Source organism: Artemia franciscana, chromosome 15, assembly GCF_032884065.1.
Source record: "Artemia franciscana chromosome 15, ASM3288406v1, whole genome shotgun sequence".
NCBI classification, from domain to species: Eukaryota; Metazoa; Arthropoda; class Branchiopoda; order Anostraca; family Artemiidae; genus Artemia; species Artemia franciscana.
In genome coordinates, this window is record NC_088877.1 from 2,028,896 (window position 1) to 2,055,521 (window position 26,626).

At 34.0% G+C, this 26,626-nt stretch overlaps 1 protein-coding gene across 4 annotated transcripts in view; it reads left to right on the forward strand.

Annotated features, from left to right (window-relative positions):
* Positions 1-16,792, forward strand: part of LOC136036697 (putative neutral sphingomyelinase) — a 56,683-nt gene extending 39,891 nt beyond the window's left edge. For all 4 annotated transcript variants that reach the window (XM_065719011.1, XM_065719012.1, XM_065719014.1 and 1 more), the window contains 2 exons: positions 1,481-1,595; positions 16,389-16,792. In XM_065719011.1, the coding sequence (XP_065575083.1) occupies positions 1,481-1,595; positions 16,389-16,711 (438 nt within the window). In that variant the 3' untranslated portion in view covers positions 16,712-16,792. The remainder of the gene's footprint in view (positions 1-1,480; positions 1,596-16,388) is intronic.
* The last annotated feature ends 9,834 nt before the right edge of the window (positions 16,793-26,626 follow it).

Genomic DNA, 26,626 nt, shown 5'->3' on the forward strand with positions numbered 1-26,626 from the left:
TTGTCCCTATGGCCTCAAAATTTAAGAAAATAAGTTTCAGTCCAATCGAATTTTTGTTTTACCAATTTCAGGTCCTGTTTTATGGATGGGGATGCCTCCAACCGAAGCGCGCAATTTTTTTAACGTTAGATTTTCCTTCGTCCATGTACTTAACGTTTTAAGTCTTAAGTTGTCCAGAAAAAAGTTCTCTGGCCCTTTTTGGTTTTTTATTGAGTCCTGTTGTCAGTGAAACCAATCTTTTCTTTTGTCTTTCTTTGCTTATGCATTGGTATCTCTTTAGCCCAAGAACATAAGGATATAAGTTAAAAACTGGTCGGAAAAATGTTATGTCACCCATTTTTTTGTGGGCTGACGCCCTAAAAATTTTTTCTTCTGTGTATTAGGCTGTTGCCCCAAGGACTGACGGCTATAAGTTTTAAAATGGTCACAGGTAAGTAGTTTTTGGCTAATATCCTGGTCCCGTAGCATCACCTCTGAATAAAACATTGTTAGGCTAGAAAATGGTCCTTAAAAAATCTTAAGCTAATCGCGCACCCGAGATCAAGGCCCTATTCAGTATAAAAGTTTGTCTGTAAAGAAAATGCATTTTTCATAATTTTGCTATCGGGGTCATTCCCAGAGGTATATTTATTGGACTTTTGACAAGTTCGAAAAAAATATGAATATTTTGATGCAAGATGGTCAAAAAATGGTCAAAATTTTAATCCGATACCATATAGGGGGAAGGGGAGCAGAAAGAGGTGTAGAAGTTCAAATTTCTAGTTAAATGAGCCCCCTAATAAGTTACTTCGACTATCCCTTTGTAACTAAGTGGTTGGGGGAAAAACACTGTGTGGTGTTTGAGGCATGTGAGGCATTTGTGGGTTTGAGCCATTACCTGTAGTTAAGAGTTAAATTTTTGTATTTGTTTCTGATTAGTTATGAATGAATAATCAAACTAAATATGAATTAAATAATTTATAGGATAATCTAGTATGAAGTTTAAATGAATAATTTAAGTTACAAGTATGTATAACTTGGTTGGCCGTCCGAAATTGAAACATTCCCTGCAGAGTAAAAAAAAAGTGAGTAATTGTAGTTTGAAGGTGCTAGGTGACACGGAAAATAATGGGTATGGACAGGACTGTATCCAGGATTTTTTTGGGAGGAGGGGTGTTTTACACAAGGATTTTTTCGGGGGGGGAGGGAGGGTTGTACACAAAAAAACCTAAAAAACGCATAAAAAATTCGTTTATATCCATTTTTGTCACGTTTTCATGATTCAGAAAAAAATGGGGGGGGGCAAATCCCCTTACCCCTTCTGGATACGGCCTTGTATCCAGGGGGTAAAATAAAATTCATACAAGTACAAACCCGTACGATATGGGTTTGTGCTTGTATGAAATCTATTGAGGCATGAAGTTTGTTGAGGTATGGCGATTACTGTATCTGAAACGCAAATATGCAGTAATATTGTGTTACTTTATTCCTTTTTTTCTAGATGTCGACTTTGGAATGCAAAAATCCACTGCCTAGTTGTGTTCCAGGTCAAGGTTTTAGCTACTCTGACCATGAAGCAGTTTCTACAACTTTTGAAATTTCTCTGAGTATGACAGGTTAGTTATTTGATCTTTTCTTCTCTTCTTTTTATCCGGGGGGGGGGTCAAGATTGGATTATTAGCTTTTATTTAATCGACGTTTATCTATCCTCCTCTCTTTGAACATTCGACTTGAAATAATACTGCGCACATTTTGGCATGGTCATTCTTTCCTTCATGTTAAATCTTATCCTTCTGATCCTTCTATTTTAAAGATCTCCGTAAGACAAGGTGTGACACAAGGTGGAGTTTTATCTCCATCCATTTTCAAAATTTCATTTTTTGTTGTATCTTCCTCCCTGGTACAAGAACAGTGATATGGTAACAAATTTCGGGACTCCAGATTTATTAAATAAACTTAAAGTGCTACACCAGAAACTATCCGACTTGATACATTCTACTATTAACCCTTTTCATGATCTTCTAAAATGTTTTGTACAGTAATTTAATGTTTTATCAGAAGTTGTTTCTTTTTGTTTTCTATTGTTTTTTTTTCTGTGTGTTTGTTTTTATACTCCGCTGTTTCAAGTGGGTCACAAATAAATTATTATTATTATACAATAATTGCAATTGAGTAATAACCATCGCTGCTGTTATAATTAATTTATCCTTTAGAAATAGATTAAACTGTTAAAAAAACTCAAATTTATCTCCGTTTGAAATACCAAGCACAATGAAAAGTTTTATTTTGATTTGGTTAGACGAAAAATTACATCTTATATCTTGCAATATCAAACTTAAATTAGTGAAAACTTACACCATATATATTGTATCTAGTCTGCTTATACCAGCAACTGTCTATATATATATATATATATATATATATATATATATATATATATATATATATATATATATATATATATATATATATATATATATATATATATATATATATATATATATATATATATATATATATTCTTCTATGACACTTGGTATTTACCAAGTGACATATAGCGATCGCAATTTCTGTCGGTCTGTTGGTCTATCTGTCCCGGCACTTTCAGATAAGCTAGGACGATGGAATCCGGCAGGCATATCAGGGAACAGACGAGATTAAATTAGAAATAGTCTCTTCACCGATACGACCATCTGGAAGGGGGGGGGGAATGGAAAAAAATGAGGTATTTTTAACTTATGAACAGGTGATCAGATCTTAATGAAATTTGATATTTAGAAATATATCGTGTCTCAGAGCTCTTAGTTTAAATCTCGACCGGATCTTGTGACATTGGGGGGAGTTGGAAGGGGAAACCTGAACTCTTGGAAAACGTTTAGAGTGGAGAGATCGGGATGAAACTTGGTGGGGAAAATAAGCACAAGTCCTAGATACGTTACCGCTTTCTTAGGAGAGTTGGGTGGAGGGGGGGGGCTAATTAGGTTATTTCGAAAGAATTAGAAAAAATGAGGTATTTTTAACTTACGAACGAGTGATCGGATCTTAATAAAATTTGATATTTAAAAAGACCTCGTAACTTAGACCTCTTATTTTAAATCCCGACCGGATCCGGTGACAATGGGGAGAGTTGGTGGGGGAAACCGGAAATCTTGTAAAACGCTTAGAATGGAGAGATCAAGACGAAACTTAGTGGGAAGAATAAATACAAGTCATAGATACATGATCCACATAACGAGATCGGATCCGCTTCCTTTGGGGAGGTGGGGGGAGGACAATTCGGTAATTTGGAAAAATTAGAAAAAATGAGGTATTTTTAACATACGAACAGGTAATTGGATCTTAATGAAGTTTAATGTTTAAAAGGACCTTGTGTCTCAGAGCTCTTATGTTAAAGCCTGACCGGATTTATGACATTTGCGGGAGTTGGAGGAGGAAACCGGAAATCTTGGAAAACGCTTAGAGTGGAGAGATCATGATGATACTGATTGTGAATTGTGATTGTGATTGATTGTGAATTGGAAAACGCCTAGAGTGGAGAGATAATGATGATACTGATTGTGAATTGTGATTGGGATTGATTGAGAATTGGAAAACGCTTAGAGTGGAGAGATCATGGTGGTACTGATTGTGAATTGTGATTGTGATTGATTGTGAATTGGAAAACGCTTAGACTGGAGACATCGTGATGATACTTGTTGGGAAGAATAAGCACAAGTCCTAGATACGTGATTGACATAACCACACCGGGTTTACTCTCTTTGGGGGAGCTGGGGGGGGGGGGGGTAATTCGGAAAAATAGGAAAAATAAGGTATTTTTAACTTACGAACGGGTGATCAGATCTTAATGAAATTCGACATTTAGAAGGGCATCGCGTCTCAGAGTTCTTATTTAAATCCCGACCAGATCCAGTGACGATGGGGGGAGTTGGAGGGGAAACCGGAAATCTGGGAAAACTCTTAGAGTGTAGAGATCGGGATGAAACTGATTGGGAAGAATAAGTACATATCTTGGATTCGTTATTGACATAGTCCGACCGGATCCGCTCTATTTATGTAGGTTGAGGGGGGGGGGGTTAATAAATTTGAAAATTAGAAAAAATTAGGTAGTTTTAACTCACGGACGGGTGATCGGATCTTAGTGAAATTTGTTATTTAGAAGGACCTTTTGTCTCAGAGCTCTTATTTTAAATCCCAACCGGATCCGGTGAGATTGGGTGGAGGGGAGTCGCAGGGGGGGGGAATCTTAGAAAATACTTTGAGTGGAGAGCTCGGGATTAAATTTGGTGGGAAGAATAAGCACAAGTCCTAGGTCTTTGATCGCAATTTAAATTTCTGTTGGTCTGTCTGTCGGTCTTGGTTTTGCTAGTTCGGGCACTTCCAGATAAGCTAGGATTATGGAAGTTGGCAGGCGTATCAGGGACCCAACCAGATTAAATTAGAAATAGTCACTTCCCTGATTCGACCATCTGGGGGGGATTGGAAGGGCGGTTGATTCGGAAAAATTAGAGAAAATGAGCTATTTTTAACTTACGAACGGGCTATCGAATCTTAATCAAATTTGATATTTAGAAGGATCTCGTGTCTCAGAGCTCTTATTTTAAATCCCGACTGGATTTAGTGACATTGGGGGGAGTTGGAGGGGGAAACTGGAAATATTAGAAAACGCTTAGAGTGAAGAGATTGTAATGAAACTTGGTGAGAAGAAGCTCTTGGCTCTTGGCTCTTCCGACCTCGTCACAAGTGCCATATGAGCTCTTGCTCTTGTTTATCTTGAAAACAGCTCCTTGTTTTTCAAATTGGCAATCTGGGATTTTCTGGCCTGAAAATAAGATCTAGGCAGGTCCTGGGCCTGAGAAAATTCGTTTAAAGCCTGAATTTTGGAAACACATTTTCCATGTAAATGGTAACCCATGCATATATGCATTGGAAGAACGACAAAAAGATACATGACAGTACTGTCATGACGTCATGAGTAGTATAGTAATTGCCGATTCTTCCTCACCTAGATCACCCCATTCAATTTATAGCATTTTCAGTTCATTTTACGTCATTTTAACATCAAATATCTCATATTTTGAACACTTTTCATCCCTACATTCAAAATGAAAACAGGTCTTTGGAAATCAAATTTGGTCTCCTTTTTATACTTTTCATATAGGCCCCACATAGATCAACCGCCCAACTTACGCCATTTTTAATTTAATTCATACCATTTTAAATGAAGATTTCCAGGATTTTTATAATTTTCCATCATGAGCTTTAAAATCAAAACAGTTCTTGTGAAATATGAATTTGATGAGTTTGTGAGATGAGAGTTTTATTATATTCCATTATTCCTATATTACTGATAAAATGTAATAACTTATTTTTATGTAATATTTAGTGGACAGTTTGATCTTTATTTTTCTTCCAATAACCTTTAAAATCATACTTTTATCTAATTTTTAAAATTTCTTTTCAAGATGGGCTGCTTTAGAATCAAAACGCTTAGGTGCAAATAGATCAACCATTTTACCTTTAAAATCTATAATGGTAACGATTTTCTTTCCATATTTAGTTGTATAACATTTCATTCCTTTAATCTTGTATTCCATTTCCATGTCTAAATCTTCTTTGTCAATAGTTCGATTATATTTATTGTCCATTTTCATTTTGCTTAAAAGTTTTTCCGTTGATTAGTAAATAATCATATTAAACTTGTTTTCTGAATAAGAATAATTTTTATTTTTATTACCTTTGGATTTCTTCTGAGATTTCTTTCACTCGATAAAAGAATTCCGGGAAATAATTCGAACATCTGTCTGAAACAATTTGAGTATTGGATTTAAGTGGTGTGCCTTAGCATTCTAGGAAAAGATGGTTTGTATTTTTAATAGATATGTATTTTTCATTTCGCTTAAAAGTTTCTCTATTTATTTTATTAAACAAATTTTCAAATCGAAAATAACTTATATATTAACATATAACTTACTATCAATGACTTTCATGACTGCTTTTCTTTCTGAAAATGTAACGCAGCTATATGGAATAGCAGGTACTTGATCTAATAAAAGTTTAATTTCTATATCTCCAGTTGATCTTCTTCGATAAATATTCGATTCTTGCTTTGAAACATCAAAGCAAAATAAAGAATATACTGTTTTAAAATTATTGTAACTTACAATTATTCCTCTATCAACATTTTATGTTTATGTATTAACTGTAAAAATCGTTCATAAGCGCTGGAATACTCTTCACTAGCATCACTGAAAACGTATTTAAAACCTGCTTAGGGGTATTTATATCTGTTTGCTCTCACTTCAATTCTATCAGTGCTCATATGGTCAAATAGCATATTATTTTGCGTGTAGATGTTGTCTTTTTCGGATTTCTGTAACACAACAACCATTTTAGTGGTGTCATAGCGTACACTGACTACTCTCCAAGTTAATTCTTTATTCGTTTATAGTCACTTTTATAGGTATTACACGCTTTCCATCTTAATTAAAATGAGCTGCTTTTTCCTAATCCGGCTTTTAATTGTTTCTTCTTCGTTAATCTAGCTTTTAATTGAGTCGCTCTGGTTAAACTGGGATTTAATACTGGTAACATCCATGATAAATGGATGATTATATAATCATATTGGAAAAAATGTTTTGAAAAAAATATAATTTGATGTGTAACGCGTCTAAAAACACGATTAATATCTTGAAAAAAACCAAATAATCGTCATAATGGTAAGTAGTAACTAATCAGATGACTTTCTTTTGCTTTATTCAATCTTTTAAAAAACCTCTATTAAAAGTGTTATTTCTTTTCGTTGTATTGGAACCACCACCTACTGCAACAAGTGTAAAAGTGCTTTCATAATCGTTTCCTGCTTTAAAGGAATCAACGGATTTGGTTTTGTCCTTATACAAAAACATATTAGTAGCTGCGCCTCGACTTTAGTCATCTGAAAATTCTAATAAATTTTTAACAGTGGTCATTATACCTGCATAATCAGTACTTTCAATACATTTTCCATTGATAGCATGGTCAGCATTTCTGAACAAATTAAATCCGTTACTTGTTAAAGTAGCTTCATCATTATTTCGGATAATTGTTCCATCCAATCGTGTTATTTTCACTTTTGCATAAAAGTAACTATAACTTAGAAGAATTCAAGGTTCCACATCTTTTAAAATGAAATTATAACTTACTTGTTTTGAAATTATAACTTATTCACGTTGTTAACTCTAATTTCTGTATATTCATATTTGGTTGTAGGATCGTCAATAATAGGCTTTTCAAATATTTCCCAATAAGGAGCAGCAACTTGAGTCACTGCCATTTATATACTGAAAAACTATTAAATGAACTTCAACAGATTTTCAAGCAAATGAGGTGGATCTTCGATTGTCACTGAGGGTGTCAACAAGAGCATCACCGGGGATGTAGTTTAAGTCCCTTGCCGAAAATCGTCGCATCCATTAAACCCTTCCTCTGTTCATCAAGATGTTTTTTGAAACATCTCTTATTATTTGAAATTATACCTTTTAGAGATCTCTCATCATTTTACTCTCTTTGATTATAATCTGTCCAATCTTTTCCATGTTCAACCGCTCTTTTTTTAAATAATTCCAGTCGAGGTTGTTAATAATAACGTTATACATGAAACAAGCTTCTTTTTTTATATTTTATATGGACGTCTTCTATAGATGAGGATTGGTGATATCTATTTTAAAGAAACTACCAATCCCGCTACCGCACTTTCTTGTATACAATAATTGTTTCTTTTCGATCAACATTTATTATAGACAAATTTTATTAAATAATTCCATTAATTTTTTTTTAATTCCAGAACATATTCAATATTCTCTCCATTCAGATCAATTAATCTACCTAATTGATCAATTACAATCATTTTTATCGTGTTGATATATATTCGTTTTGATTGGTTGAAATATATTGCCTTTCTATAGGAATCTCACAGAGTGGCGTTCCAGGTTCTGTTTTTGGAGCAAAATTCCATATCAAATCAGATGTTGTATTCCCATTCACATTTGAACTATCAACTAATGATCAGTGAATATGTATTTTATCAACATGTCTTGTAATGTTGGAAACTTTGTCACCTTCATTATATTTATCACTTTTTTCAGCTTCATTTTCAAAGCCTAAAATAAAACATATATCACTATTACATTGAAATTTATAATCCTCTTTCAAAATAATAACAAATTTCATTGTTGCTAGATTTAATGATATACTGATTGGGCACCAGTCCAAGGATAAATTGGAATAATGAGCTAAAAAATAATTTAAAACCCCTTCATGAAACAACCCATTTGGTATAACAGCGTTAACCCATTCATCCTTATTTTTTTCCTTGTATCCAAACGTATTGTTTTGAAATTAATCACTAATGTTATACCATGAATACAATAGGGTACATTGGGTTAAAGCTATTTCGTAATCAGAGTTTCGATCTAACTTGATCGGATTTCTTGTATAAGACTATTCGATTTCACTTTTGTTACCATTAATAATAATCAAAGCCGTTTATTTGAAAGTATTTTTCTTCATGAAAATCAAATTTTCAAATAATTATTGTAATTAGTATTTTAGTCATTTTTCTTAATAGTTCTAATTTTGAGTAATCAATCGAGGAGGTCAATAGCTTCATTTCTCACTTCATCAGATGTATTTCTAGCAGCTCTCCTACCTAGCAAAGTGTGTAGTTTTTCAATTATGTTATTTGCATTCATGTCAATCTCAGTTCCTTGCTGAGGGCGTATAACATCAATGTTGGGTTTAATAGATTTTAAACTTCTTCTGTAGATTTTTACCTACTGAGACTTTTTTCTAATTCACTTGATTCCACATCTTTCATTTTTCTTCCCTATCTTTGATTAAGTGTTCGTGATTCATCTATTGCCTCTTTTAAATATTGATTATTGTCTAAATAAAAACTAGGCATTTCAGAATAGAATCCCTTAGGATCATTGTCCTTATTGATTTCTCTCAAAATTTCTTCGTCTATCCCAGAATCAACATTAGCAATGAAATTTTGTTTATTCACGGGTAAAATAGCTTGACTTGAGTGAGCTTGATTGCTTGCTTGAAAATTTACTGCGTTGCTTAAAGATTGGTCCAGTCGTTGAAATTATCTTTTTGTAATATATGAGTAATCATATTTGTATTTTTATCTTCTGCTTCAACGCTGGGAGCAGAGCGCCCATCAGTTCAGCATAGTTCCGAAATCCAGCTTGCTCTAAGGAGTGTTCTTGAACTACATTTCTTTGCATTTCTCTACTCTTCACTATAATCGCTAATAATTTGTTCAACTTTATTGGATGCATTTATAGAATGAAAGTTTTTATTGAATAACTTTTGTGGGTTCTTTTTCGTAAAAACCACCAATAATGAGTTCACAGTTTTATCCGACAGTTTATACGTTATTATGTATCAAAAGTTCTTCATCTATCCCAGAATCAACATTAACAATGCAATTTGGTTTATTAGGGGGTAAAACAGCTTGACTTGAGTGAGCTTGGTTGTGTTGCTTAAAGATTAATCCAGTCGTTGAAATCGTCTTCTTAAATCAGTGTCATTTTTATGTAATATATCAGTAATCGTATTTGTATTTTTATCTTCTGCCTCATCGATTGGGGCACCCAACTTTTCAGCGTAGTCACGAAATCCAGCTTGCTCTAAAGAACGTTCTTGAACTACATTTCTTTGTATTTCTCTAATTTTCACTACATTTTCGCAAAAATCACCAATAATAAGTTCACCAGTTTTATCTGACATTTTATACGTTATAGGGGTTATACGTTTCACTGCTGCTATTTGAAACACTTCAGTTGTGTGATTTGATGGGTAAGCTTTATCAAAAACACTCTTACTTTTATTAATTCTAATCAAATCGCCAACATTTTTTTGTTTATGGATGGTTTTTGAACTTCCAGGTCAGGAAATAAATTAGTGTAGAGCTTGTTTTCATTTCCTTAACTCGCTTCTACTGGTTTCATTTTATGGATCAATGATAAGAATTGTTACAATTATCTACAGATTATACATCTATCCAACGTTCAGTGTTGTTATGAGTAAAATATTTCCACAATCTCTCTTTGATTGTTCTATTAAAACGTCCAACAATTTGAGCTTTCAATTCACTTTCAGATGAGAAACAATGAATTTTATGACTCTTAACAAATACTTGAACGTTTTTCATAACAAAATCTTTCCCTTTGTCTGTTTGTAATTTTTTAGGTTTTCTATTGAAAAGTAAATCCATAAAAGCATTAATAATTTCCTTAACCGTTATATCCTTTAAAGGAATACAACAAGCATGTTTACTAAAACAATCAATGACTGTAAGAATATAATTATTATTATTATTTTCCCTTTTATACTGCTGCATGTCAACCAAATCTGCTTGCCACTAGTCATTGACACTATGAATGAGTGTAAACGTGTCTTGTTTTAAATGTATGATAAGCTGGATGGTGTAAAGAGTAACTATTTAGACTTTGCAACACTTCCTTAATTTATTTTTTCATACTTTAAAACCATGTTCTTTTAATTTTCTATGTAAATCATTAATCCCTGAAAAGTTTGAATGATAGAATTCTAAAAGTTTGTAAAAGTCGCATGTAATAAATCTCGAATTATTACAGTTTTTTTTTTAAATTGTTAAACAAATTTAAATATGAAACATATTAATGAAACTAACAGATTCCAAGTTCTTAAAAAGTCCCAAGAATTCCTCAAGGCTTGACTATTTTTAAAATTTGGAGTTTTATTTAATTAAATAAGCTCCTAATGAATGGCTGAGATTGTAGAAGTGATTAAACGTGTTTACAACTAAAATCCAAATAGAAAATCAATTACCGCATTATACTATTAATAAGTTGTGGTTATTTGCCAAATACCATAATTTAAAGATTGTTGGAGAAAAACTTAAAATATTCAATACCGTCAATGATCATCTTATTAAGAAAATATCAATGTGCGATCTCTATATTCAATGGTCACAAAATGTAAAAAGAGAAAAAACAAAAGCTCTATTACTAGAATATCGAACCTGAATTAAAAGTAAAGTTAGAAAATGAAATCGAAGACAAGAATAGAACTATATCAGATTGCCGGAAATTAGAATGAAGTAAAGAATAAAGTAAAAAATCATTTTAATAATCCAATAGAAATCAATAAAAAGGATGTTGATAAAAATCGACAATTCGTTCGAGATTTAACTGGTAGGGAGAGAGTTAAATAAAGAACGGAATGTTGACATTTCGAGTTTATTTATAAAGAAGAAAAAAACAAGAGAAGTTCCAGATATCCCAGAGTATATGTTTAAAGAAGCAGAACACAATAATAATCCAAGTATTCAATGGATTAACGAAAATTCGCTTACAGTTAATATATCAGTGAATGCAAATCTTGCAGACTTCGGACCACTTCTGGACTCTGGACTTCTCTTATTAGAGATTTGAAGAAATAGAATGAATAATAGAGATGATCACAGAGTTTAATTTACAATAAGTGAAATATTTAATTCTCAGAAGGATAATGAAACACTCGAACCTATCCATTATCATAGTTATTCTTTGATCTTTAATAAAAATAGTGAGTTGAACAAAGCCATCTCAATAGCAATCACAGGAATATAAATAAATTAGCCATAAAGGATACAACAAGATCAGTCTTACAACTTGAACGAGTCGATTGAATAGGTTATTGAATGACAAGATTACCAAATTATATGGTTGGCATTTATGAAGAACTGCCTGAATTTGTAAAAAATGAAAAAGCTTGCATTAATGTAAAAAGTAATGATAGTAAATGCTTTCTTTAGTCAATACTCGCTCGTCTTCACCAAGCGAATTATAGAAATGCTGATAGACTATCAAAATATAAACCCTATGAAATGAAATTCAATTTTAAAAGGATTGCTAATGTCCATATGGATATTCATGATATTTAAAAATTTGAAAAGAAATATGATATTAAAAATTTTTTATTTGAAATAAGTGAAAACAAAGTGGTTAGAGCTCACATTCGTAAAACTAAGATCAATGGAGAAACTGCTACACATGTGATTAATTTACTCTTTGTTGATAATTATTGTTTTAATTGAAGGTTTAAGTAAATTACTTGCATCTTAAATAACTAAAAATGGGCGTAAAATTTGTCTATGTACATTCTGTGGAAAACACTTTAATGAACAAGGAAAATTTGGAAAAACATAATAAAAAAGAAAATTGTGAAAATCCAGAAATTATTATGCCAAAACCAGGTTCTAAAATTGAGTTTGCCTCTGCCCATTTGCTTATAGATTCCAAGTATGTTGCTCTTTTGGCACAACATGAAATAAATGTTATGAACACTATGGTGAAGGTACTAGCGGGCATTTTGTAACTACCATAACAAAAGTGTGTAAAGAAATAGCCAATGAGTATGAAAATAGACATAGAGATCATTGTTATGCACAAGAACTAGTAAAAAAATGGAAAAATACAACTAATAAAAGATGTCTTATTTGTGAAAAGGAAATAGTAGATAACAATTTCCATTTAGATCACGACCATATGACTGGTAGTATACTTGGATTTACTCATGCTGAATGTAATAAAAACTAGAATCCCTAAACATATCCCTCTTGTAACACATAATCTCTCAAAATGTGACTCTTATTTATTTCTTAGAGAATTAGTTCCTGATAACGGTATTTTTGATTCTTTGGAGAGTTTTACATCGTTTTATAAAACAATTATTGTTAATGAAACCCATACGAAATGCGTTTCATCGACTCACTCCGTTTTATGGCTTCATCGTCAAATAAGCTTTTTGAAAGCTTAGCTAAATGTGAATGTAAAGTAAATCGCAATTGTATAAGACAATAATTTTAAGTATACTTATGATGTATTTTAAAATACTGAAGAATTCAAAGAAATAATAAAGAAAGGTATTTATCTCAACAAATATATTGATAGCTATGAAAAAATAAGTGATACAAAATTACCTTCAATAGTCAAGTTTTATTCTAGATTACAGAGGAAATATTTCTTAAGAAGAAGATGTAAGAACGAAATCTATTTGGAAATTATTTAAATGTAAAACACTATTAGATTACACTAAATTATACCTAAAAGTGATGTTTTTATTTATCAGATGTCGTTGGAAATTTAGAAATGTATGTTTAAATAGGTTTAAATTAGATCCACTGTACTTCTTTTCAGCACCAGGACTACCATGGGAAGCTTTTCTCAAACACTCCACAGTTGAAATTCCATTATATTCGGACGAAGATATGTATCCCCTTATTGAAAAGGAATAAGAGGAGGTGTTTTACTGTATATGAAAAGATATGCTGAAGCAAATAATAAATATATGAAAAACTTCAATAAAACACAACCTTCAAATTATTTAATGTATTTACATGCTAATAGTTTATATGATTTTGCAATATCATAATATTTACCTGAAAAAGACCACATTTATTAAAATACTCGACCACTTAAAAGAAAACAACACCTCAGACTATTACCAACAGTTAAGATACTGCGTTCAATCCAAAATGAATAAGGACAGTGTAGGGACAATTTATGGGGTTGATTTAGAATATCCAAGTCAGTTACACAATTTACACAAAGATTTGCCACTAGCTCCTGAACATTTTCAATATAGATCAAGTACAACTCAACATAATAAAATAAATTAGGTTGTGCATTATAAGCATTTAGTATTTTATTTAAAGCATTGCTTAATATTGCAAAAAGTACATAGAATATTAGCATTTACTGAGTCACTCTATTTAAAAAGAATATATCTATCATAATACCAAATTTTGACAATAAAACGAATGATTTTGAGAAAAGTTTCTTTAAATTAATGAATAATGCTTGTTTTGGGAAAGCCATGGAAAATCTTAAAAAAGAGCTATTATTGAAATAATCATTTGTAATGAACAAAGTCAAAAAATAATTAAAAAAACATAACTTTAGATCGGAAATAATCTTTAGCGAGAACTTCTCGGTAGCGAGAATGGCCAAGTCAAAACCAAATCTAGATATACCTGTTTAAATCGGATTCGCTGGATTAGAGTTATCTAAGTTACTGATGTATGACTTTAATTATAAATATATGAAACAAAGTATAACGAGAACATTGATTTATGTTACATGGATACGGATAGTTTTATTTATGATTTTCGAGCTGAGGTTTTGTATGAAGGTATTAAAGCTGACCTACAGGAAAACCTCCATAGGTATGATGAAGGATGAATTATACGGAACAATAATGTCTGAGTTTGTAGGTTTAAGATCAAAAGTATATAGTTATTTAAAAGAGGGTAACAATGAAACCAAAGCAAAGAAAAAATTGAAAGTATCAAAACGAATATTGTTAAAGATAAAATAACATTGCAAAATTATAAAGATGTCTGATTTGGAAAAGTGGAAAGCTTATCAGAAACTCAGTATACTTTAATAGCAAACGAACATAGAATGTTCTTAGAAAAACAAAAAAGCTCTAGACCCTAATGACATTAAAAGAAAGGTTTTGAAAAATAAAGTAAACACGGTTCCCTGCGGACCCTGTACCTTGGTCCTGAGTTTTATAGATTATGATCAAGCGTTTGATTCTGTTGATAGAAGAGTTTTAGAAAAAGTTTTATCCTTATATGGTATTCCAGACAATTACATTAAAGTGATTAATTCTATTTACAAGAATAATACTGTTACGGTTAAGGTAGGAAAGGAGGTTAACAGCTTATTTTGTATTAAATCAGGAGTTCAGCAGGGTTGTGTTCTATCCCCCTTTATATTGATCATTTTGATGGATTTCGTCTTAAGGAGTGCAGGATAGGTAATGGGAGACCAAGGAATCAAATGGGGAGGAAAAACTCTCCTGGACTTATATTATGTTGATGATTTAAGCATCTTAGATGAAAGTGTGAGCAAAATAAATGAACTTTTATAAGTTTTGCGGGTTCAGGGTGCTAGAATAGGTTTGAAAATTAATGTTAAGAAGACTAAGTCTCTAAGGCTAGGAATAAGTGAAGATGAAAAAGCGACGTTGGGTAACGAAAAGATTGATCAGGTGGACAGCTTCACTTACCTTGGTAGTATTATTAGTAAAGACGGTGGGAGCACTGAAGATGTTAAAAGTAGAATAGCTAAGGCTTAGGGTGTTTTTTATAATTGAAAAAAATTTTGAAGAATAGGAAGATAAGTTTGCAAACCAAGATTAGAATATTGGAAGCTACAATGATGACAGTAGTCAAAAATTTTTAATCTTTTTCTTTTTTATTTTTTTTTTAGTTTTTTTCTTTTTTTCTTTTCAGTTTTTTTATTATTTTTTAGTTTTTTTCCTTTTTTAATTTTCTTTTAGTTTTTTTTTCCTTTTTCTCAGTTTTTTTTATAGAAGATGGTTTTTTAGTTTTTTCCTTGTTTTAGTTTTCTTTTGTTTTTTTTTTAGTTTTTTTTTATTTTATTTTCATTTTTCTTGTTTTTTTTTCTTTTGTTTAGTTGTTTTTCCTTTTTTTATAGAAGATAGTGTTACAGACGGACAGACGGAGAGACACTACATTTTTATATGTATAGAAGACTATTATTAATGAATAATCGTTATTATTAAAGTAACAATTAAAAAATACTAATTGTTGCCATTATTGTCTATAGTAATTGTTGATCATTAATCCTAAATTTAATTGTTAATTACTTGTAACAAATTATTAATTATAACTAGCTTTGTATTTAGTCCTAGTTGTGTTTATGCTTGGAAATAAAATGTGGGATGGCAAGTCTTCGAACATGGGCTCCAGTCGGCAATGAAATTAGTTCAGTCAAAGATAACACTCTTTATATTTTCTATGGCATTAACCATGAACTAAGTCGTTAGTATTAAGGATTTCACCATGAAAGAGGCTATTGGATGGTGACAAGATCCCTACAACCGAGAAAAGCCTAAAATATTTATGCCTTAGAATGTAATTTTTTCTGTCTCCCCCTCCTCTGTCCCCTGAGATATAACCTTCTAATACACGTCCTAAAATCAGACCTGTCTGACTATGCTGAACACGCACATACAGTTGGCTCAGGATTTGAAAACCCACCGATTCTACTTAAATTGTTAATGGAAATATAATAGTGTACATAAAAATTAAAGGATATTAACGGCTAACTAACAGAAATTGCCAGATAATGTGGATTTACGAGAAATAGATTAACTTGACCATTAAATTGCATGATAGTTGTATTATAACTTTCTATTAGTAATAATTAATAATATATATTATTAATACTAAGTTATATACTTAAAATACTAAAATACTATTAAATATTATTAAATACTAAGTATAGTATTAATATAAGTATATGCTAAGTATTAATAATTTGCTGTTAGACCCACTAATTACAGACGAATTTTTTCTTTTTTAGATGAAAGTCGTGTGGTAAATCTTGCTGAACGTTCTAGAGTCCTTCATGACGGCTTAAAAGTCTGCCAAAAAGCCTTAGAGAAGCTGGAATACCGAGGGTCAGCCTATTTCATCTGTTTTTTAGCCTCCACTGTTTTATCAATTTTTTTGTTCATTTTTGTGACCATGCCTATGTTTATCAGCTCAATTTGTCATTCCCTATTGTGGTTAGTTTCATTATTTTTCTTGTATATGGCAACAGTGTGGAATATGATGGAGCGTAATGGTATTTTATCGGGATTTGATGGTCTTGAAGTAAATATAAGGTCATTAGAAGAGACATAATGATTTACTGTTTCGTTTTATTTTTATTTAATTGTTGTGATTGTTTTTCCACGTAAGAGATATTTATGTTTGATGGAAAAGTCTATTTTTACTTTTTTAAAAGTTTCTGCTATTGCGTTCTACAGTCCTTGCATGCACGCCTCGCGTGCAGAAAAACCGACAACTTCTCAGATTAAGGTTTTTTTTTTTAGTACTTTTCTATTGGTCATGAAAAGTAGATTTAAGAAAATAAAATGTTCTGAATAAATACCTCAGTTTTGAAGACTAATAGAAAAATAGATGATCTGCGCTCAATTTCATGCAATCTTTACAGGTATTTACCTAGATTTTGATCAACAGTAAAAGCTATTTTGTTTGATGATATCTTCTTATGTAAATTCTGGATTTTTTGTTTGGGGGGTGGGGGGTTGCCATGCTTTGCACCTACGAAAGCAACGTGTGGTAGAAACTTTAATTAAAAGTTGGCCTAAAATACTAACACGAAGTGGTCGCAATAGGTCACCACAATAAAGGAACCTGCAATGTAGGTGACCAAAAAAATTGGAGGGCACCTAGGCCCCCTCCAACGCTCATTTTTTCCCGTAGTCACTGGATGAAAATTCTGAGATAGCCATTTTATTCACCATAATCGAAAAACCTAATACCTATGTCTTTGGGGACGACTTACTCCCCCACAATTCCCGTGGGAGGGGCTGCAAGTTAGAAACTTTGACCTGTGTTTACATATAGTAATGGTTATTGAGAAGTGTACAGACGTTTTCAGGGAGATTTTTTTTTTTTTTTTTTGGGGGGGGGGGGGGTAGTGGAGGGGGTTGTGTGGGAGGATCTTTCCATGGAGGAATTTGTCATGGGGGAACAGAATTTCAATGAATTGGGCACAGGATTTTCTTGTATTATTTAAAAAACAATGAAAAAATAAATATGAAAAGTTTTTTCAACAGAAAGTAAGGAGCAGCATTAAAAATTAAAACTAACAGAAATTATTACGCATATGAGGGGTTTACCTCCTCGTAATACTTCGCTCTTTACGCTAAAGTATTTTTAGTAATTTCAACTGTTTATTCTACGGTCTTTTTGATTCAGGGGTCATTCTTAAGGAATTCTGACAAAATTTAAGCTTTAGTGTAAAGAGCGAGGTATTGACGAGGGGGTGAACCCCTTCATGTATGCAATAAAAACATACGAATATAGAAGTTCGTTACGCAAGTTAGTTGGTATGTTCCGTGTATTTTTTACTAATAAAAATATTCGTAAAAAATTAAAAGTCCTAGTTGCCTTTTTAAGTAATCATTAAATTGGAGGGCAACTAGACCTTCTCCCTCGCTCCTTTTTTTTTTCTCAAAATATTCCGATTAAAACTATGAGAAGGCCATTTAGCCAAAAAGAAAATTAATATGCAAATTTCGTTTTAATTATTTATGTAGAGAGCCAAGATCAAAACATACATTAACTCAAAAACGTCCAGAAATTAAATAAAAAAACAAGTTTTTTCAACTGAAAGTAAGGAGCGACATTAAAAGTTAAAACGAACAGAAATTAATCCGTATATGAAAGGGGCTTATCCTCCTCAACGCCCCGCTCTTTACACTAAGGTTTTTTACTGTTTTAAAAACTGGAGCTAAGAGAAAGAGTCAAAAGATTTAGAAGGGAAACCGAAAAGGAACCTCGTTTGAGGATGTCTTGAACATAGGCATCCCACTTCAAGTCAGCAGTAATTCTCACCCCAAGTAGTTTAATGCATGCAGCAGAGATTATGAGAGGAATGGGGTTTGTGAGATAAGGGGGTGATTTTAGAAAATTAACTGTCATAACTGACGATTTGTTACCGCTAGCTTTCATCTCCGACTAAGAAGCCTCCCGTGTAACATCGACAAGTAATGCCATAATTGAGCTGCTAATATTTAGTCGACAAACATATGCTATATGGTCGTCCACATGCTTTCATTGTTCTGTGTGGTCAGTCATGAGGCTGTTAACTATTATGAGAAAAAAAAATAGGACCCATCAGGGTTCTCTATGGGACCCCACAAAAGATAGAAGGGGGATCTGAATCAATATTTTTAAATTTAAGCACTTCAGAACGATTTATTAAAAAGGTGGCAACAATTTTAACTAGGAAGGGACTCACTTGAAACTCCGTCAACAGTTTATTTACAAGGATATTGTGGTCAATTAGATCGAACGCTTCTTGGAGAACAATCAATAAAAGATTCAACCAAATGTCAGGGTTTTCAAGGATTTTAAGAATGGTGTCAAGAAGAATAACAAGGTAGTGTGGAGTAGATGTCTCCTTCAGGTTTCCAAACTGTTGTAGGTCAATAAGTTCACGAATCTCTGCTTTTGACCAATCAGCTAAGAAGAGATGTCGTTACCACCGTTAAAAAGAGCCGCTTAGATTGGCTGGGTCATGTCCTGCGAAAGCCACGAGAATGCCTGTTCCGTACATTTTTGAGAAAACTGGGGTCAAGGGGATTGGATGCACTCCAGCAAAGTCGTTCAGGCACATGGGCGCTGACAGGGGGGAGGGGCAGGGCCATGACCCGCCCTATAAATTTGGGAGTATAAAGTAATTATAAGGAAACCAAAGGGAAGAGAACAGAATAGGGAATAAACATGGGGAAAATGTGTGTTGCCCCATTGTTAGCTGCGCCAATAGATTTTGACCATTAATAAGGAAAATAAAAGTTTTAATTTGTGACTGACTGACCCGTTCCGAGTTTTCCAGAAACATTTTTCTATATGATTTGTTGGAGCAAAACAAAATTCATATTCTTCGAAGTAATGAAGGGTAAGTAAATAGCGATCCTTGTCAATAACAAAAGTATAAGAGCCTAACTATTGATTACATTCAATCAAAGAATCAGATTTTTATGGTGATCCTAAATATGTGTTATTTTATTAGTTTATTTTCAATCCGCGTCTAGTATTCATTCAATGTAGTCGCATTTCGCGAGCTCTGATGATTATTGACATGTGATTTTGACATGAATATTTTGGAGGCTCGGATGTTTTTGAAGAATGCGGCGAAGAAATCTATTAACAGGTCCTGCGTTTCACTAGGCCACCTGCCAAACGGTGATTGCCACGGCTGACGTGGGTCTGCCCCACTAACGGGTACGAGTTTTTTGTTAACTGTTGTAAATTATTCTTGATATATAGGAGCTACAGATGATGGATAAATTCAGTATTCATGATCTAGCCCTAGCAAAGTTTCGAGGATTTCCTGATTGGCCAGTTCGTATTATTGAGGTTTTGGATCCAAAGACTGTAAAATCAAAGTCATGAGCCCTCAAGTATCTACTATTCTGCTACGGATTACATGATACGCAATTCGTTCTCGAGTCAAAGCTTATGCAGTTTGAAGCAAATAGGCTGAAGCTGGGAAATCTTGTAGCAAGGGTATAAAGGAAGCATTTGAAGAGGTTATCCGTCAACCGAACATTTACATCGAGCTTTGCAAAGATAAACTACAAACTCATTTTCAACTCCTAGGCAATAAACTATAGCGGGATCGTTGGCTATAATTACTCGCATTTCCACGACAGAACAGGAAATCTAAAGCGTGATGGAAAATCTTGCTAAAATAAACAGACGAGAAGCTGGATGAAAAACTAGTGGTTGCTGCTGCTGGTTGGCAATCTCTATCCACTGACACTTTGAATGACGTAAAAGCTCAACGTTCAACTATCGTCAGTGAGGTTAACTCAGCATTGACTGTTGAATTTAAACCGAAACTCCTAGCCTTTAGCGAAGAACTAAAATTTCTAAGAAATCAGATAACATTTTTTGAGGAGAGAATTAAGACGGCGGAGCAAAAATTAGATATGTACGATCAGTACTTATGGCTAGACTGTCTTCTTTTCAACGATATCAAACATCCTCCAAGTAGTGACCTAAGGTCAGTAATCAGGGGTGTGTTACGCAATAAAATGGAGGTCTTTGGAATATCTGATGGTGATACTGTGGGATTAAGAAGAATTAAACTAAACAGTTCTTCAACTCGTCAGGATGCCTAAGCCCCGGTTCTAGTAAATTCAGGTCGAAGAGAATTCAGGTCGAAGAAAGTTTTCAAGACGAAGTTGAAATTGGTGCGCACTGGTATATCTGTGTCAGAAAACTTAACGAAGCAGAGACGGGACGAAGCAACCTAGCAAGTGAGGAGTACGGAAATAAACAATTGTGGACTTATCAAGGTCGCATTGATATACGCCTTGCGAGTGTTGCTTTCCCCTGTCACCTATGGTCGTTGCAAGATGTCCAATTAAGAAAGACCATCGCACCAATTATGATGTAGTTTTCAACAGAGTGTTGCTTTCCCCTGTCACCTATGGTCGTTGCAAGATGTCCAATTAAGAAAGACCATCGCACCAATTATGATGTAGTTTTCAACAGATAAACTTCCTTTGACTGCCTCTGGAAGAAAAAAAAACCCCAGCTATTTAACAGCTGAGATGTCGCTTATAATGTTTTTATTTATTTTTTTTTTTTCAAATGGAATTAGAACGGTTTATGTTGTTTTTATTTCTTAGTAATTAGTTTTGCCGTTATACAGGAAGGCTCGGTTGGATGAGTTAGAAAATAAAGCTTTAGATCTTAATGGAATTTAAGATTATAAAATTCCTCAAGATAGTGTTGAAAATGCCCTGAGCCAGTAAGAAAAAGTCAGTATGTTGCATTTGATTTTCCAATACGGAAAGAAATGGAGAGTTTTCGTGTGTCTGAATGGAAGTGCCACATTATTTCGTCATCTGAGGATATCAAAATTTTTTGGTCTTTTATTAATAGTAATGCTGATGTATTAGGTATTTACGAAATGTTTTTGTCCATGGACTGCTGTCTCTCGTCCTACATTTTTCTGGGATACCAAATGATTTTGAAGGTGAGAAATCGGATGACACAAGAAGGTTTGTCTTTTTTGATGAAAAATGGATTAAAATTTGAAGAGAGGAATGATTTGTGCTTTTGAATTGAAGGTAAGGCTAAAATTTATTCAGTGGAAATAGCAATTCATGAGGATAAATGATGGTAATTTGTTTGGTTTATAGGCCACCTAGTACTCCCTCGGTCGAGTTCTCTGATTTATTTGATGATTATTTATGTAAACTTTTGTCTCCAAAAAATTGTTGTATAATCATGGGGGATTTGAGTTTTGATTTGTTATCTTTGAAAGGTTATAATTTTGATTTTTTTTTTCAAACTTGATGTTATTGCATGGTTACTTTCCTATGAATCGTCTTCCATCTTGAATAACTGAACGTTCTTCTACTCTATTATTGATAATATGTTTTTCCTTCAAATTTAGTATCTGATTCTTATTGTGATTATGAGATCTGATCGTCTTCCTGTTGCATTTACGATAAAGCGATGGAGCCTGAATTATGAAAAGACTAGGTGTAAACTTATAATAGATCTTCGGCAGGCAAATTTTCGTAAGTTATGTGAACAAATAAGCGTACTGTCGTGGGAGAAATTATATGAAGAATCGAATACCTCGTGTGCCGTTGACAATTTTCTTCGAATAGTTACTCCGATATTTGAGTCTACTTGCCCCTTGAAGCCTACTAGGAAAAAAGAACGAGATATTTCCTCAAAAACCCTGGATTGATGTTGTTGAAGCTATAAATGCTGGAAACGCTTGCTTCTTCAAAAGTTTAAATGAGTCATCTGAAGAAAGTAAAAAAAAATATTTTCGTCAACGAAATCTAGTGAATAAGTTAAGACGTTCTAAAAAAGAAATATTTCATTGAAAAATTTAATGAGCAAAAAGGAAATATGCGGGGACTTGGCAGACCATTAATGGTGTGATTAAAGGCACAAGTAAACATGATGGCCTCATAAATGGTATCACTATTAAGGGTGTTACAGTCACTGATAAGCAGCAGATTGCTGACGAATTCGTAAAATTTTTTTCCGGTATTGGAAAAAAAATCAAGGAAGACAATGGAAATGGAGGTAGTGATACGCTCGAAGATTATCGAGGAGAACATCATAACTTTCAGTGTGACATTGCGTCAATTGAAGAGTTAGTAAAAATTGTGGAAAGTTTGTAGTCAAATGCTGCTCGTATTGACATTTGAGTATGAAAGCATTCAAAGTAGTTTCAGTGTATCTACTATCATATGTTCTCTACCTTGTTAACCTGTCACTTGGAGTCGGCCAATTCCCTGACACACTTAAACAAGCGAAGGTCCTACCACTATTCAAATTAGTGAACAAGCAAGATCTGATGAACTGGGGACCTATATGCTTGTTACCACTATTTTCGAAGATGTACGAGAAAATAGTATATTGACGGCTGTATAAATAATTAGACAAGCTCGGAATATTAATGAGTCACGGTTTGGCTTCAGAACTAGACATTCAACTGTTCATGCGGCATACTATCTAATAGAGTGCGTTGATAATGCCCTAGAAAGGAATATTATCCCTCTTACTGTGCTCATAGATTTTAGAAAATCAATTGATACCGTCTTTTATTAGGTAGGTTAAGTTGTTTAGAAGTCTGCGAAAAGAATTAGTAACGGTTTAGGTCTTACATGCATGGTAGGTCTATCAAATCTATATTATACTATATGGTAGGGAAAGCCTTCAAAGTGAATTGTCGAGTGCCACGAGGCTTTGCTCTAAGATCTTTGATATATTTTTTGATATATGTGGATAAAATGTATTTTTACCACCCTGATGCCGTAGTTACATCATTCACAGATGACACAGCGCTTACAGTGATTGCGAAATCTATTGAGGATCTTATAGAGAAAACTAATATAACTCTGGAGACTTTATATCAGTTCGCAAAGCATAGTTGTCTTGCATTGAATATTGAGACCAGACCAGGCAGAGGCTGCATTGATAATATTTTCGGCACCCGGCTTATTATCCAACAGTTCAGGTGTAAATTACCTCTAGCTTTAATATTCCTCGACTACACCGCGGCCTTCCAACCTGTTACTCGTCACAAACTCTGGAAAATCCTAGAAATCGATGGCATGCCTGTAAAGTTTATTGAACTATTTCAGGCATATAAATCAGATTCAACATGCCGGATAAGAATCAATGGCGAGAAAAATTAAGAATTCTTAGTCGAAAGTGGATTAAAGCAAGGCTGTGTTCTCTCTTCAATGATGTTTAATTACTGTATAGACTGGGTGCTAGAAAATGCCCTAATGCTGGCACGTAGGCAGGGGGGGGGGCTTCGGGCCCGGACCCCCATCGCAATTTTGTGAAATGTTTAATTTCTGCATGGTTTCTTAGGATTTCTGGCAAAAGTAGGACATTTATCAAGAATCATGTGTGAAGCCATTTCTTTTTGTGATTTTACAGCATGGAATTATCCGGTCAAGTCACTGCCCAATTATTAACCCATTTTCTGTCTAACTTTTTACCGTCTTTGAAGTAGGGGAGAGTGGGGCTGGTGTAAACTTTGAAAGTAGTGAAAGTAGGTTAGATACATTATTACCAACAGGTCGGAAAAGAGTTCCGTACCTGGAGAGTTAAGGGCTGACATGGTGGAAAAGAGTTCCACACAGGAGATATATGCAAACAGGTCGGAAATGCATGACACGCTTAACTTAGACTTTGTTAAGTTGTTTTGATTTTGGTTTTTGGCGCCATCTGTAAGTTCTGAGGCGTAGGTGAGGTTTCAGGCTTTTTCTTTCAGGTGGGGTTGATTTGGACAACTACAGTGGGGTGCATTCGGACATTGTCTGAACCAACCCCACAATCCCCTAATTAGTGATTGTACTGTTATTTTTTTTTATTTGTAAAGAGAGTTTTGTCTTTTCACAGCAAAATAGAATTATCCTTGATATTAGGGCGTTTATCCCCCCTTTTCAGGATAAAGTACAGCTTTTAATGGATCAATTTTGGAAACTATCGTTTTTCATTAAAATCAACGTTTTCGCAATAGAAGAACTACCCCCCCACAGCACCCATATTGCACTGTTAACCCTAAAATTTCCCTTAAATTGTGCCTTTCTTTGAGGCCTTAGAGGAGATAGAGACAGACGGGGACTCGTAACGTTGTCGAAAGCCAGAAGTCTGCTCAACAACATCCTGAACTTGGACTACATAGTGACCCTCATTGTGATGGATTTTTTTCTTGGGTATACATTGAATCTATCTAAGTTGCTGCAGTCTGAAAACATAGATATGGTTATATGCATTCAGTGCGTCGAAAGTGTAACAGAAAATGTTCAAAGAAATCCGGAATAGTGCCGAGGGAAGGTTTCATCAGTTGTTTCTGGAAGCAACTAGGCTATGCAGAGAACTAGAAGTTTTCGTTCAGAGAACTTTCGTTTCGTGCCACGAAAGAGGAACCTTTTCAAAATCCCAAGTGATATCCCGGCAGAAAACATATAAAATTTTACTATCGCGTCTCCATTTTCCTCCCATTTGTAGATCAGCTAATACAATTACTTGAATCTCGATTCACAAAGCACAAGGTCACGCTGAAAGTCCTCAGCGGAATACTGCCATCTTTTGTTGTGAAACAGCCTAGCAGCAATCTTAGAGAACTGATTAAATTATATGCCTCAGATCTAATGAGTTCAGACTCCACTGTGAGGGCTAAGCCTCAACTATGGCGAGCTGAGTGGCTGAAAGTAGTACCCAGTCTTTTCCCGAAGACAGTAGTGCAGAGCTTGGCTGAGTGCGAACGTGGAATATTTCCGAATATTCATAAGTTACCGAGCATCTTTTGTGTCATTCCCACGTCTACAGCATGTGTTGAGAGGTCATTTTCTTCGATGAAAAGGATCAAAACGTATCTTCGCAGTCGGATGAGTGAAGACCGACTGAATGGCTTGGCACTCTTGAATGTCCTCAGAGATGTTCTCGTATCAGTCGATGAAATTTTGGAAAAATTTGCTATTAGCTCTGCTCGAAGATTACGATTTAAAGTATAGATAAAGTTAATCTGTATTTTCTGACATGCGTGCTTTTTGCCTTTATTTAGTTACTAAATAAAAAAGTGCTACTTTATATCTGCTGTTTTGAAGGTTTTGGCCCCCCCCCCCGAAAAACATTCCTGCCTACGTGCCTGCCCTAATGCAACACAATGGTGCCCAAATTTGAAAAAATCTGTCCTTGACTGACCTGGATTACACTGATGATGTTGGACTCCTCGCTCACCCTGAACATGCTCAAAAGATGCTTGGTGATGTTGTCGAATAGACAAGTCTGATTGGACTTAAAGCAAGTGCAGAGAAAACTATGATCATGAATCATCCGAATCATATCTTTGAGCGTGAACTTAACTCAGCTACAAAGGGTTGAGTGCGTTACCTAACTAGGCTCCATACTTTGCACTGATGGCTCTTCAGACTTCGACATCCAGCAAAGAATACATAATGCGCAGTTTTTTTCGTATCCTTTCAAAAGCCCTTTTGGAACCGCCGAGAAATTTCCATTCTGACTAGAAGTCGAATCTATACAGCCATGGTCCAAACCATCCTGCTCTATGGATGCGAAACTTGGTCCTTGAAGCTTCAACACGTGAGAGCACTAGCTGCTTTCGAACATGGATGCTTACGCTAAATACTTAGAATTCGCCGGCAAGATCGTATATCTAACTCCGTTATTCGCCAACTCTGAAAGATTTGAAGAGATGTCGCTACCACCGTTAAGGCCGTCATTAAGTGAACTTGAAAACATTGAGCTTCAAAATTGAAGTTAGGTTAGCCTTCTGTCTTTTAATTCTTTAGAGACCGTCGATTGTCAAAACTTCAAATAGCACCAACTATCAAGTCTTGTGAAAGGTTTTGATAGACAGCTTCCTTTGGTGAGATGCTTCAGCCGAGAAATAGTAATATATTTGGCTGCGTCTTGCAAAGCTTGGTTAACGACCAAGGGAGAAGAGAAAATGAGCAAAAGAGCACCATCATTCTCAAGTACAAAATGCCCATGTATATGAAACTG